Source organism: Leucoraja erinacea, chromosome 8, assembly GCF_028641065.1.
Source record: "Leucoraja erinacea ecotype New England chromosome 8, Leri_hhj_1, whole genome shotgun sequence".
NCBI classification, from domain to species: Eukaryota; Metazoa; Chordata; class Chondrichthyes; order Rajiformes; family Rajidae; genus Leucoraja; species Leucoraja erinaceus.
Genome location: NC_073384.1, coordinates 2,456,096 through 2,469,145, shown reverse-complemented (window position 1 = coordinate 2,469,145; position 13,050 = coordinate 2,456,096). Strand labels below are relative to the sequence as shown.

Here is a 13,050-nt window from a genome sequence, read left to right as displayed (position 1 = left end):
GTGATTGCAGATGACAGAAAGTAATAGGAATGAATGTTTATGGATTGATGAAACAGATCCATACTTGACAAATAAGCTTTCTGATGTAACAGGCAGAATAGATAAAGCCTTCAAGTGTCTCGACTGTTGACCAGTGCATGGGCCTTCGACTGTCAAATACACCAATGGTTTAATGAAGCATGAGAATAAAGTCAATGTATTTTTTCCCCGACCAGGTACAAGATTACTTGACCAGGCTGGAGAGTATCCCAGATATCATTGAATTAGATCACCTCACTGTTTCCGGAGATGTTACCTTTGGGAAGCATGTTGTTTTGAAGGTTGGTGAAGACTCTTATTTGGCATCTGCATTGTACAGGGTTTCTGCTGATGTTAAACATGGCCCAAATTACATCAAACATACGGACTAGTATTTTAAATGTTGCCTGTGTTGTAGTTGAAGAGAACTGGGTATTTGGTTCAAGCCTCCTGTGTGCTGTGGCACATCCATGGTCACAGGCTTGCAATCTCCCCACCTCCACCACCCGACAACAACTCTCCACAACCACCTTCCAAGCCAATTTTGGATCCTGTGTGATCTAACCTTCTGGCCCAGTTGACCAGTGGCTATCCTGTCATAGGCCTTGCTAAACAATGTCTACTGCCCTTGTCAATTCTTTGTCACCTTTTCAAACTTAAACCAAATTGAGTGCGGGTGGTGTCTGTACATAGTTTATATGTTCTCCCCATGAGTTTTCTCCGGGTGCTCTGGTTTCTTCCCACACTCCAAAGAGGAACAGGTTTGCAGGTTAATTGGCTTGGTAACATTGTAAATTGTCCCTAGTGTGTGTAGGATAGTGTTAGTGTGTGGTGACTGCTAGTCAGTGGGCCAAAGGGCCTACTTCCACGCTGTACCCCTAAACTAAGACAAATTTGAGACTAGTTCCCATGAACAAAGCCATGTTTCTTTGAATATTTAACTTATTTTAATGCTGAGTCAGGGTAATCATTTACTTATTTAGTGCCTTTCACAACTCCAGATCCCACAAATGAAGGCACTGTGAATGCCTGCATGCATTGTGCAGGGCATCAGGTCAGAACCCCTCATCCTTCTAAACTCGTGAATATAAGCCCAGGCGACCCATTCTTTCTTCATATGTCAGTTCTGCCATCCTAGGAATTAACCTGGTGAACATACGCTGCACTCCCTCAATAGTAAGAATGTCCTTCCTCAAATTAGGAGACCAAAACCGCAAAAAAGGAACTGCAGATGCTGGTTTACACCAAAGACAGATCAAAAATTCTGGAGTAACTCAGCGGGACAGGCAGCATCTCTGGATAGAAGGAATGGGTGACGTTTCGGGTTAAGACCCTTCTTCAGATTTCTGGGTCTGAAAAAGGGTCTCAACTGAAATGACATCCATTCCTTCTCTCCAGAGATGCTGCCTTTCCCGCTGAGTTACTCCCGCATCTTGTGTCTATCTATCGGTTCAGAAACTAGTATTTGATACTCAGTAAATAGTAAAATATTTCAAAAAGGTATAGGTGATCTAATGAAGGATGCAGGTTCTGATTTAAACAATACATCTGCCTGTACCTCAACACCAGGTCTTGTTTTGCAGGGGACGGTGATAATAATCGCAAATCATGGCGACAGGATTGACATCCCACCAGGTGCCATTTTGGAAAATAAGATTGTTTCAGGCAATCTGAGAATCCTGGATCACTAGGAAGATGATCCTGAATGGCAGATATCAACTGTGGAACTTATTTCATCATGTGTTTAGTCACAGTAATGCCAGAGTTGTGTGCATTAATCTGATGAGAGTGTGAACATGTCCTGCATGGCAGCTCCTTTCAAAATTGCATACTGTTATAAACTCCCTGTTTCTGAATTGGGTTTTAAATGCGTAACTGGAAGCTTGGTACTATTTATATATAGATATTAAAATGTCACCTTTTCCTCTAAAACCATCACTTGGAACAAAAATGACAAATTATAATAAAAATCCACTAACTGTACAGGCCACATTTTTCATTTAAAGCTGGTGTTAGATTTACAGTTCGGTAACAATACAATAAAGTGTGTTTCGGAAAATGGAAAATTTAAAAACTAAGGGAAATAGGTGGAGGAGTAGGCCGTCATTGCGAGAACAGGCTGGGAGGAGGCAGAAAGGTTCAGCTCACTCCAGTGAGTTTAAACCTGCTGGCGGTCGGTACGTTAGTTGGGCAAGGGACCACTGTGCAACATAAAGCCATGGTGGTGGCCAGGAGGGAGAATCCAACAGTCAACATTAATGCAGGACAATTTGTTAGATGTACCAAGATGTTTTCTTGAAACAGATTGCAGATAATTCAACTAAGGGGGAAAGTAAGGGTTGGGTGAAAAGCTGGAGGCAAGTAAAGACCAGGACAATCAGAGTCTGCAACAAATTATTGTTGGCTCGGGAAGATGAGATCTCAAGAGAGATAAAGTATGGTGAATTGTGGAACTGGTTAAATGACTAGTGGAGGTAGAAGTTACTTAAAATTAGAGCATTCAACATTCGTAATGCTGGGCTGTAAGCTTGATAGTAGAGTTTGGGAAGATGAAATCACACCGGGTCTTACAGGAAAGAAGGCAAGGAATTAGCAAGGCCAGAGGAGGCCAGGAAACACCACGGGCAAGTGTAGGATAAAGGAGGGAATTAGCTTGGATCCAGATGTACGCGAGGTACTAAATGCATTGGTATTCAGTAGTGAGGGCAGTGAGATTAGCGTGGGGTAGAGTAATATGCCTGGGGACATCAAGAAGAAAATGGCATTAGGTCTCACAGCATCAAGGTGGTTTACGTCCCATGTTTTTGAGAGGTAATATGCTGTAGTATGTTGCACCCGCTGAGTTTCTCCAGCAATTTTGTGTACCTTCGATCTTCCAGCATCTGCAGTTCCTTCTTGAACAACATGCTGTAGTTTTAGGATGTTTTTAAAATTGCTTGGTTAGAATGCGACAGGGTCTTGTTTTAGAGTATTTCTGTGCGGTCTGAAAAAGGAGGATGGTGTATCCTAGTGTGTAAGCAATTCGCCACGATAGAATCAACACTATCCTCTTATAACAGGGTGAACACAAACCGGAGACAAAGTCAGCACTTTCAAGTAGAAGCTACACTTTAACAACCTGTTGAGTTTACAAAGTGGAAAATGAGCAGATTGAAATAAATGACAAGCTTGCTCCTACCCAGTGGTCACATGACACAGATAGATCAGTAAATAGGAAGATCAGCACCAGCCAAGGTGAAAGGCCAGAGATTGCACCAATTGTGACACTTACTGCTGAGACAAGCAGCACTGTGAGGATTCCACAGATCAGTTGGCAACTTTGTGTACAAAGCAATCTTTGGAATAGCAAAGTAAATGCTGTTCAAATAATTCTGCAACCAGAGCAAAGGACCAGCAATGATTACAAATTACAAATAATAAAAATAAATCAATTCCATGTAACTTTTATTTGAGATTTCAATGTAAAAACACAAGGATTGGAGCGAGATTACTATTAGATATCATCAATCCTCAGCAAGCTCAGTTTTAAATTAATCATAGCAGCACAAAAGGGAGACAAGTTGCTGTCAGCACCACCAGAGTGGCTTTAGGCACAGTCTAGATGGGCATTACCACTGGCAGCACAACTTTCTTTACACACTTCATGGGAAATAAACGTAGGCACTTGACTAATGTGGACAGCTACCATTAGCTCCGTTTACAGATGGCACAAAACTCCACAAGATGATGAAAAATAACCTCAGATCGATCACTTCAATTATAGGTACAGGTTGAAAAAATATCAAAACCAAAGTATTTCCATCGATAAAACCAGAGAGACATTTTAAGTGCCATCCCAAGCATGTATTTTTTGGAAATAAAACTGGAATCTGCGATTATGCACAAAGGTGAAGCTGCTACCTTGTAATAAATATACCACTGCTGTCTATTGTTCACCAAAGGTGGAACGCATAGAGTACAACTACAACTAACTGAAATACTTGGGTTTTAAAGCTTTGTTTGAACAACAAACTGGGCTATGGGAAAATGTATATCTGATATGCAACCGCCACTCCAAAAGATTTTTTCTTTAAAATTCATAGAAAGGTCTGTAAAAAAATAAAGTTCCTAGATTATTAATAGTTCCCCACCCCCATGGATAAACAAAACCTTTGTTGAATTATTAATGTGGCATGAATTTACAACTTTAAAAGATATTTTATAAACTGTACCATCATTAACTTTGTTTAAAATAGTGTTATAATTGCACGAGGTTTACATACAAATAATCAGATGCAAAGCATCATTTAGTGCTACATAGTCTTCCAGCTCATGTACAGTACTGCTTTTGGTCCACACACATTTGAACCTAGTTGAAAGGTATTAAAAACAAAGAACACTCAGCTGAACAGTTGCGGCCGGGAGGACATTTTCTCCCGAGTCACGCCTCGTTTTGGTTTGAGATGCTGCTCTAGTGGAGGACTGTCATTTATTTTTGATGCTTCGGGCAGTGAAGGTGGAGGATCATCAAAAGCATCTCAGCATGCAAAGAGGTGTTCTGCAGAATGTCACCTTTTCTGCTCCCATATTTCTGTCATGTTAATGTCCAAGCTCTCAAGCCCTTTTAATGCTTGAATATTTCCAGTGTAGAAAGCTAGGTCTGATGCAACAAGCCTGCAGGTGAAATAGATTTAGTTTAGGTTAGAGATACAGTGCAGAAACAGGCACTTTGTCCCACCGAGGCCTCACCGACCAGCGATTACCCTAACACACTAGTTCTGTTGTCCCACTTTCTCATCCACTCCTGCAATTTACAGAGGCCAATTAACCTACAAGCCCGCACGTCTTTGAGATGTGGGAAGATACTGGAGCACCCGGAGGAAACCCACGCACTCACAGGGAGAACGTACAAACTCCACACCTACAGCACTGGTGCTGTGTGGCAGCAGCTCTACCTGCTGCACCGTTGTGCCCCCTTTAAACAAGCATTCTACTATTCACTTGCTCAATCGGTGATGAAAGAACAGGAACCAGGGCTGCAGATTCTGCTTGCTTGTGCTGATGTTTGCAAAGCAATCATGCATGCAATTCAATAACCGGGTGGCAGCATTCGAAAAGAACATTACTGCAATCCGAGATATTTAATGGTTGAAAATAAATCGTACTCGACGTTCTCTGGGTTCAAAACGTTCAGAATAGTTCCACTAATTGCATTCAAATTCATTCAAGAACAATGCTGCACATTCAGCGGTTCTTAATGTTTAAAACACTTTTTAAAAACATTATTTCAAAATGAACGAGTGGAGATTTTACAATGACACCTTGACCTCACAACACAAACATTAGCTGGGAAATGAGTCCAGTAAAATCATGAACTGTTTGTTCCCAACTCTCCTCAACTTGATCTCCTCAACATTCACCACATCTCCTTCAAGACCCACTTCAAAATGTAAACGTTACTCTACTCACTCCGACCACTCATGAGGTGTTAGTGCAGTCATCAACCTGAACCAGAAGTATTATTCAAACTGTACACTATTACAATTCTTAAACATATTGTGGTTATTGGAATGGAATGCCATTCTAACCGCTGCTGGATGTTGCTGCTTCCCAGCAGGTTTATAAAGCAATCTGCACACACATTCCATAGAAACATAGAAAATAGGTGCAGGAGGAGGCCATTCAGCCCTTCGAGCCAGCACCGCCATTCATTGTGATCATGACTGATCGTCCCCTATCAATGACCCGTGCCTGCCTTCTCCCCATATCCCTTGACTCCACTAGCCCCTAGAGTTCTATCTAACTTTCATAAAGCCATCCAGTGACTTGGCCTCCACTGCCCTCTGTGGCAGGGAATTCCACAAATTCACAACTCTCTGGGTGAAAAAGTTTTTTCTCACCTCAGTCTTAAATGACCTCCCCTTTATTCTAAGACTGTGTGGCCCCCTGGTTCTGGACTTGCCCAACATTGGGAACATTTTTCCTGCAACTTGCTTGTCCAGTCCTTTTATAATTTTATACGTTTCTATAAGATACCCCCTCATCCTTCTAAACTCCAGTGAATACAAGCCTAGTCTTTTCAATCTTTCCTCATATGACAGTCCCGCCATCCCAGGGATCAATGTCACGAAGAGGAAATAGTTGCACAATGAGTGCCATGAAAGTGTACAAACCCGTGTAAAGGTCCTCCATTATTCACCACGTTTAAACGGATCAGTTGTCTCTTCAAGTGAACCTTGAAACTTGAATTGATTCTCAAGAACAACATCTAGAAATCCACAAAGAGAAATGGTTTCAGATGATAATGTTCATTTCTTCTCTTGTCCCATTTACCCCACTCAAACCTCTTCCACAAATACATGAAAGAAACATGAAATCGTACACAAATCACACCGTTGCATTGGGAATCTCTGTAACTGCATCTTTTCCCATTTCCTAAATGTCCTGGTATTACCACAAATACTTCATATATAACATATATTTGGAATTTTATCAACCCCAAATGTACTCTTTAGGCCAATATTGTGCATTATCTCTGTTTAATTCCATCCAATATGAACACAAACCCATCTCTTATTGAATTTGATACACACAATATCTATGGCCATGTTCATCACACACCTGAAGCATCACCCTCACATCACCCTCACAATTGTCACAGTGCTGGAGTAACTCATCAGGTCAGGCAGCATCGACTGTAGCCAGTACAGTTGCCATTAGCCGCCTCTGGAAGCCGATCTCAGTGCTGCATGTCCTTGGGTATTCAGTACAAATGGCCAAAATCCCAGCTAACAATGGGCGGGGTTGGAATCTGTGGACCTCTCCATCTCCCACATCTGCCTGCCTGGGATCTGTGGACAACTGGAGTTAATGTGGTGCAGCCAGTGTCTTTGTGGCTGCCAGCCAGTGTACTTGGCCAGGGAACAATCACTGCACTGCAGCTCCACTCCTCTCATCAGGAGCAGTAAAGCAGCTTCCCTTTTGTATCCAAGATGTACCAAGGAACGAGGATCACATCTATTCATCAGGCAGTGAGGCTGAGACACACTCGAGATACAGCGTGGAAACAGGCCCTTCAGCCCACCGAGCCTGTACTGACTAACACTATCTGTACACACTAACACTGTACACACTAACACTATCCTACACACACTAGGGACAATTTACAATTTTACCAAAGCCATTTAACCTACAAACCTGCACGTTTTTGGAGTGTGGAGGAAACCGGAGCACCCGGAGAAAACCCACGTGGTCACGGGGAGAACGTGCAAACTCCGTGCAGACAGCACCTGTAGTCAGGATGGAACGCGGGTCTCTGGCGCCGTGAGGCAGCAACTCCACCGCAGTGTCACCATGACGTTCTGCTCACTCACTTCCCCAGAAAGATAATATTGATTTTATTGGCAGCTCCAACTGTCATTGAAACAGACGCAAGGTTTGAAGACATCACTCACCTGCGTTTGTTCTGGAGGTAAGAGGTCGTGTATAGCTTCATGCATTTTAGAGATTTGTTTACAGATGTTTCGGAAGCAGGTAGAGGGGACTGGTGCTTTCACTTCATACTGCAGGCAAGATAAAAGTAGGGATGCACCATAGTTAGATGTGGTTACTGTTGCTACACAGAGAACACCCTGCTCATTAAATCAGTAGTGGCATTTTAAAGTTTGGGCTCAAAGACAATAACGACTGGGCTCAAATCACAATATCATTGACAATATTTGATGTCATTACAGGATCACGGTACTCGGCCCTTCGAGCCTGCACCGCCCAATATGATCATGGCTGATCATCCAACCAGTATCCCACCTGCCTTCTCTCCTACCCTCTGATTGGCCCAAGGGCTACAATATAGCCAATTGACTGTCATTACATGGTTCGATTCCTTAAGGGCCTGTCCCACTTGCTGATCCCCTTTCTCCTAAATTCTAGAGAGTATAAACCGACTGCCATAGTCCTGACATAGCAGTCTGTGTGGCACTCCCATAGTCCTTTGTAGCACGCCCCATAGACCCTTGTAGCAGCTCCTATACTCCCATAGATTTGTAGCAGGCCCCTTAGGGCCTGTAGCATTTTTTCGGCCCCATAGTTGTAGCAGGCCCCATAGTTGTAGCAGGCCCCATAGTTGTAGCAGGCCCCATAGTTGTAGCAGGCCCCATAGTTGTAGCAGGCCCCATAGTTGTAGCAGGCCGCCGAAAACTAGCAGGCCGCCGACTAGCGACTGGACTCACGGGCCTGTCCCACTTAGGCGACTGCCGGCAACTACGACAATGGAATTCACCGAACTCAGCACCGACAACAACCTACGTCACCTGGCGATAACCGACAACATACTGTCGGGCGGGTAGAGGATGATTATTCCCAGGTTGATGACATTACAGGGGGGGGGTATGGGATGTGAGGCGAGGGCCAATGTGCCAGGGAACTATGCCAATACTTGCTACCTAGTGTTCTTCACCCAACACATGATTCCCATCAAGGCGTGTTGTCCCACATTTACTGCCAGCCTTCATTCCCTTTGTGTGGCCATGTTTTCATTGGTAACCCCATTCTTGTCTCAGCTAAAGATGCAAACATTGATTTCTGTAACGAACCAAATATAGACAGAGAAACAAAACGTATAGCTTTACCTTTGACAGGGTCTTGTCACAGAGTCCATCCATAATTGCGACCAGCTTTGCCAAAATCTCAGCGATGTGATCATTGTAATCCTTCACAAACACAAACAAAGTTACGTTGCATTCAAAATACCAAATACACATGAGCCGTCAATGCTTGTAGATCTTCAGCTATAGCTCGCAATGTCACACTATAATTCCATGCTGGGTTTAGGCCATCGAATGTGGCTGAAGTTGAACCTGTTGGGTTTCAGTCAGTTAAGGGCCTGTCCCACGAGCATGCGATTGCGTGCGTCTAGCGCGACCAAACGTGGTGGCTTGAGGCGTACGGCCACGCGGGGCCGGTCCCACTTCCAACCGCGGAGCCGTCTGGAGTTGTGCGGGGCTGGTCCCGACATCATACTCACCAATCAGCTGGGCAGGAGGCGGGCCGACTGAATTTGGACGTCGCACAGCGTCGGGCCGTTACATCATCACACGCGCTAGGCGTACGCCGTCAACACGCTGTGTACGGCGTCCAGACGCTACGCACGCCCGTCTAGGCGGTGCGTACGGCCTCAATGTTGGCTGTGGGCCGGCAGGCCGTTGCCGCGTGCGATTTTTGGACAGTGCCGGTTTTTCGGAGCCCCGCGCGATGTCGGGACCAGCTCCGCACAACTCCATACGGCTCCGGCGACCGATGTGGGACCGGCCCCGCGAGGCCGTACGGCTCAAGCGACCACGTTAGGTCGCGCTAGATGCTGGTGGCACCCGGCCTTAAGAGTATCCAGTATTTACTTCAACTGCCTTTGGAAGCTCGGAAAAGGGAAACAGCAGAGATGAATGTGGAGATGTAGGGGGATTGAAGGGAATTAGCTATTCACGTTCCACACCTTAATCACAAGCGGCAGTGTAGCAGTATAAATGTGCATCAGACGGCTATTAGTTCCTCCATCCCCCATCGCAAGCAGCATGTAGTGTGGCGGGCAGTTTTACTGAACTAAAGGAAAGATGAGTCTTTGTTTCCCAAAAGGCCAGATGCAAATGCCCGATTCTTTAGTCCGTCATATATCTTTGCAAGCTTGTGAACTCTGAGCTTCATTTCAAGGGGGATTATGTTTATTTTGTGAATCTGTGCTACAATTTCTCTCCTGCCTACATCTTGCTGTAACATCCAGAACAGCTCACACCACTCCACATCCAAGCTCACTGAAGCTTCATGTACTGTGCGGGAAAGAACCTTAACACAGAAGTAACGAAAAGCAGAATTGCCAAACATCTGAATATTGGTCTGGGCACACGTACAAATGGGTTAACGTGCGGGGAGCTTGGAAAAGCAGCTCTGTAATCCAGGAAGGGCTTGGTAAAGGGCTCCTGTCGGCATTTTAAAGTGAAACTAGAAGTGGAACTAGAGGGCAAGGGTTTTGTTTGAGTGGAAGCCAATGATAAGGCAGGCATTCAGGAAGTGTTGTGCCCAAGTGGAGACAGAAGGTTTGAACTAAACATACAATTACTACTCAAAGTGACAATCTCTCAGCACACATGTCTTTGGCAAATGAAGATGAGAAGTAGGTTGTCATGAAAGGCTGTGTGCTAGGGTTGACTTGTGAGCCTGGCTGCAAACAGACACTGAGGATGAGCATTTACCTTGGTGATGTGGTCAAAGTGCCGGAGCATGTTGTACTGCTTGGGCTGCAGGCGAGCTTCGAAGTGCCCCCTGATAATGGGGATGTAGTACACAATCAGCTGCAGACAACGAGAGGCCAGAGCTGCGGGTACAACACAGGACAAGGGCCAATTAACACAAGCCTCCAACATGTCGGTAACCACAAGTTGTACACCCAACATGAACATCAATGACAGCAAGTATGAACATTGACTTCTCCAACCCTTGCTTTCCCTCTCTCTCCATCCCTCCCCATCCTAGTTCTCCGACTAGTTTCACTGCCTCCCTGGTTAGATATTATTGATTGTAGGACTCCTTGTCACCTTCACCAGCAAACAATGTACCATTCTACATTTCATGGACTTTGTCTCCTTTGATCTCTCGTTTTCACACCCTACCCTTCCATATCTCGATCTCCCCCTCCCCCGAGTCTTTGGTGTAAGCCAGCATCTGCAGTTCCTTCCTACACTGTTGGATGAAACTGGGTGTACACTGCAAAAACCTGGCATCGTCTATTGCTACAAAACAAACCTGTACCCCACATGCCAGCTCAGTGGCCATATTTTCACCCCCCTTTCCTTTAATCCACACTTACAAACATAACACGGTTGCTATCTCTGTCGGGCTCATTAAGGGCCTGTCCCACTTGCCGATTTTTACACCGACTGCCGGCGTCATTGACGTATCAGGGTCGCCGAAAGATTTTGAACATTTCAGAATCCAGCGGCGATAAACAAAAAAAGGTCCCACACTTGAGGAGACGGCGCGCGCTAATACGTGGTCACGCCGTGAGTTTCTCAGTGACCTGATATGTCTGTTGATGATGCCGGCAGTCGCCAAAAAATATCGCCAAGTGGGACAGGCTCTTTATCAGCGTAATAAGTAACTTTCTCCTTTTGTCCACCACTTAATCTTCTTTCCATATCCCAAAACCTGGCACTCACCTGTAAATAACATTTCCTTCATAACTTTACACGCTTCCCATCACCAAAAACTGTGCCAGCATTTTTATATTTCTCTTTGTTTATTTGTTTAGAGGGGGGGGGAGGGGAGGGAGGGGGAGGGAGGGGGGAGAGGGAGGGGGAGAGGGGGGGGAGGAGAGGGGGGGGGGAGGGGGAGGGGGGGGGGGGGGAGAGGGGGGGGAGGGGGGGGGGAGGGAGGGGGGGGGAGAGGGAGGGGAGAGGGGGGAGGGAGGGAGAGGGAGGGGAGAGGAGGGGGGGGGAGGGGAGGGGAGGGGAGGGGGAGGGAGGGGGGGGGGGGGGAGGGGGGGAGGGGGGGGAGGGGGGGGGGGGGGGAGAGGGGGAGGGGAGGGGGAGAGGGGGGGGAGGGGGGGAGGGAGGAGAGGGAGAGAGGAGGGGGAGAGGGGGAGAGTGAGAGGGGGGAGGGGGAGGGAGAGGGGGGGGGAGGGGGAGGGGGAGGGAGGGGAGGGGAGAGGGTGAGAGGGATAGATAGAGGGAGAGGAGGGGGGAGAGGGGGGAGAGGGAGAGGGGGGGGGGGGGGAGGGGGAGAGGGAGAGAGAGGGGGGGAGAGGGAGAGGGAGGGGGGGGGGAGGGGGAGGGGGAGAGAGAGAGAGGAAAGGAAGGAGGGAGAGGGGGAGGGGAGGAAGAGGGAAATTCCAATGTGTTTACAGTGTGCAAACACAGAAACCAAACGTGGAAAATCAATGGCATTTAAATGTGTGAGTGAGCTCCACAGGGAATGACATGGAATATTGAGAACATTCCTGGGCTGCGCCTGCACAGTAACACGGCTGTTCACATCTGTTAGTCACAACCAATCTGACACGCGCACTGGGAAGAAATACTACAAGTATTGTAAGAGTCACATCTACTGAGGTCACTGTGTGATTAGCAAGACATGCACAAACTGGGCTAAACTTCACTGCTTGAAACTACTTCTCAGAAACTACTTCAAAATGCATTAAAGCTGTTCCCATTGCAGAATAAACCAAACTTCAAAAAACAGAGGAGTTAATCACAATTAATAGAATTAATCCTAATTTAAATGTAATGTTCAGAAGCAGGAGAAGAATAGAATAGAATGCTATTTATTGTCATTCAAACCTGGGTTTGAACGAAATATCATTTCTACAGTTTACACACAATCCAAGACCCACACTTAACACAGTTTACATAAACATCCATCACAGTGAGTCTCCAACATCTCCTCACTGTGATGGAAGGCAAAGTCTTTATCTCTTCCCTTTGTTCCCTCTCCCGTGGTCCAGCAATCCAACTGCAGTGTCGAGGTGAACTGGGGCTCCGATGTTAAAGCCCCCGGCGGGCGATGGTAAGCCCTGAGGCCGTTTAAGCCACGCCGGGCGATGTTAGTCCCCGGCCCCATGTCCTTCAAACCCGCGGTTCCAGCGGGAGAAGTCGCCGTTGCGGAGCTCGGTAAAGCGGTCTCCCACCAGGGACCTGCGAGCTCCCGATGTTCCCGTCCACCGGGTCCGCGGCCTGTGCCTCCGAACTCCAAAAGTCGGGTCGCAGCCGCACGCCACCACAGCTCTTCCCGCTCCGAAGTTGGCCAGCTCCGCGATGTCAGTTCCGCAGGCTCTGCAACTGGAGCCCCCAGGTTAGTCCCGGCCGGAGGTCGCCGCCGGCTCCACGATGTTAGGCCCAACGACATCCGAGACCCGACAGGGAATAGTCGGGTCCCCGCACAGGGAAGAGATTAACGGTTTCCCCCACAGCCCCACCACCACCCCCCACATATACACAGCTAAAAAAAATAATAAAAACTGACTCAAAGACATACATTTAACAAGACAAAATATAAACAAAGACAGACGAC

General features: G+C 46.5%; 2 protein-coding genes across 3 annotated transcripts in view; one reads left to right on the top strand and one right to left on the bottom strand.

The window, feature by feature from the left end:
• Positions 1 to 2,001, top strand: part of ugp2b (UDP-glucose pyrophosphorylase 2b) — a 30,541-nt gene extending 28,540 nt beyond the window's left edge. The window contains exons 9-10 of the mRNA XM_055638836.1: positions 216 to 320; positions 1,602 to 2,001. Coding sequence (XP_055494811.1) covers positions 216 to 320; positions 1,602 to 1,709 — 213 coding nt within the window. The 3' untranslated portion in view covers positions 1,710 to 2,001. The remainder of the gene's footprint in view (positions 1 to 215; positions 321 to 1,601) is intronic.
• A 1,444-nt stretch (positions 2,002 to 3,445) lies between these two features.
• vps54 (VPS54 subunit of GARP complex) overlaps positions 3,446 to 13,050 on the bottom strand; it is a 79,178-nt gene continuing 69,573 nt past the window's right edge. For both annotated transcript variants that reach the window (XM_055638868.1, XM_055638869.1), the window contains 5 exons: positions 10,239 to 10,360; positions 8,625 to 8,705; positions 7,452 to 7,559; positions 6,171 to 6,265; positions 3,446 to 4,671 (listed from right to left, as the gene is read on the bottom strand). In XM_055638868.1, coding sequence (XP_055494843.1) covers positions 4,566 to 4,671; positions 6,171 to 6,265; positions 7,452 to 7,559; positions 8,625 to 8,705; positions 10,239 to 10,360 — 512 coding nt within the window. In that variant the 3' untranslated portion in view covers positions 3,446 to 4,565. The remainder of the gene's footprint in view (positions 4,672 to 6,170; positions 6,266 to 7,451; positions 7,560 to 8,624; positions 8,706 to 10,238; positions 10,361 to 13,050) is intronic.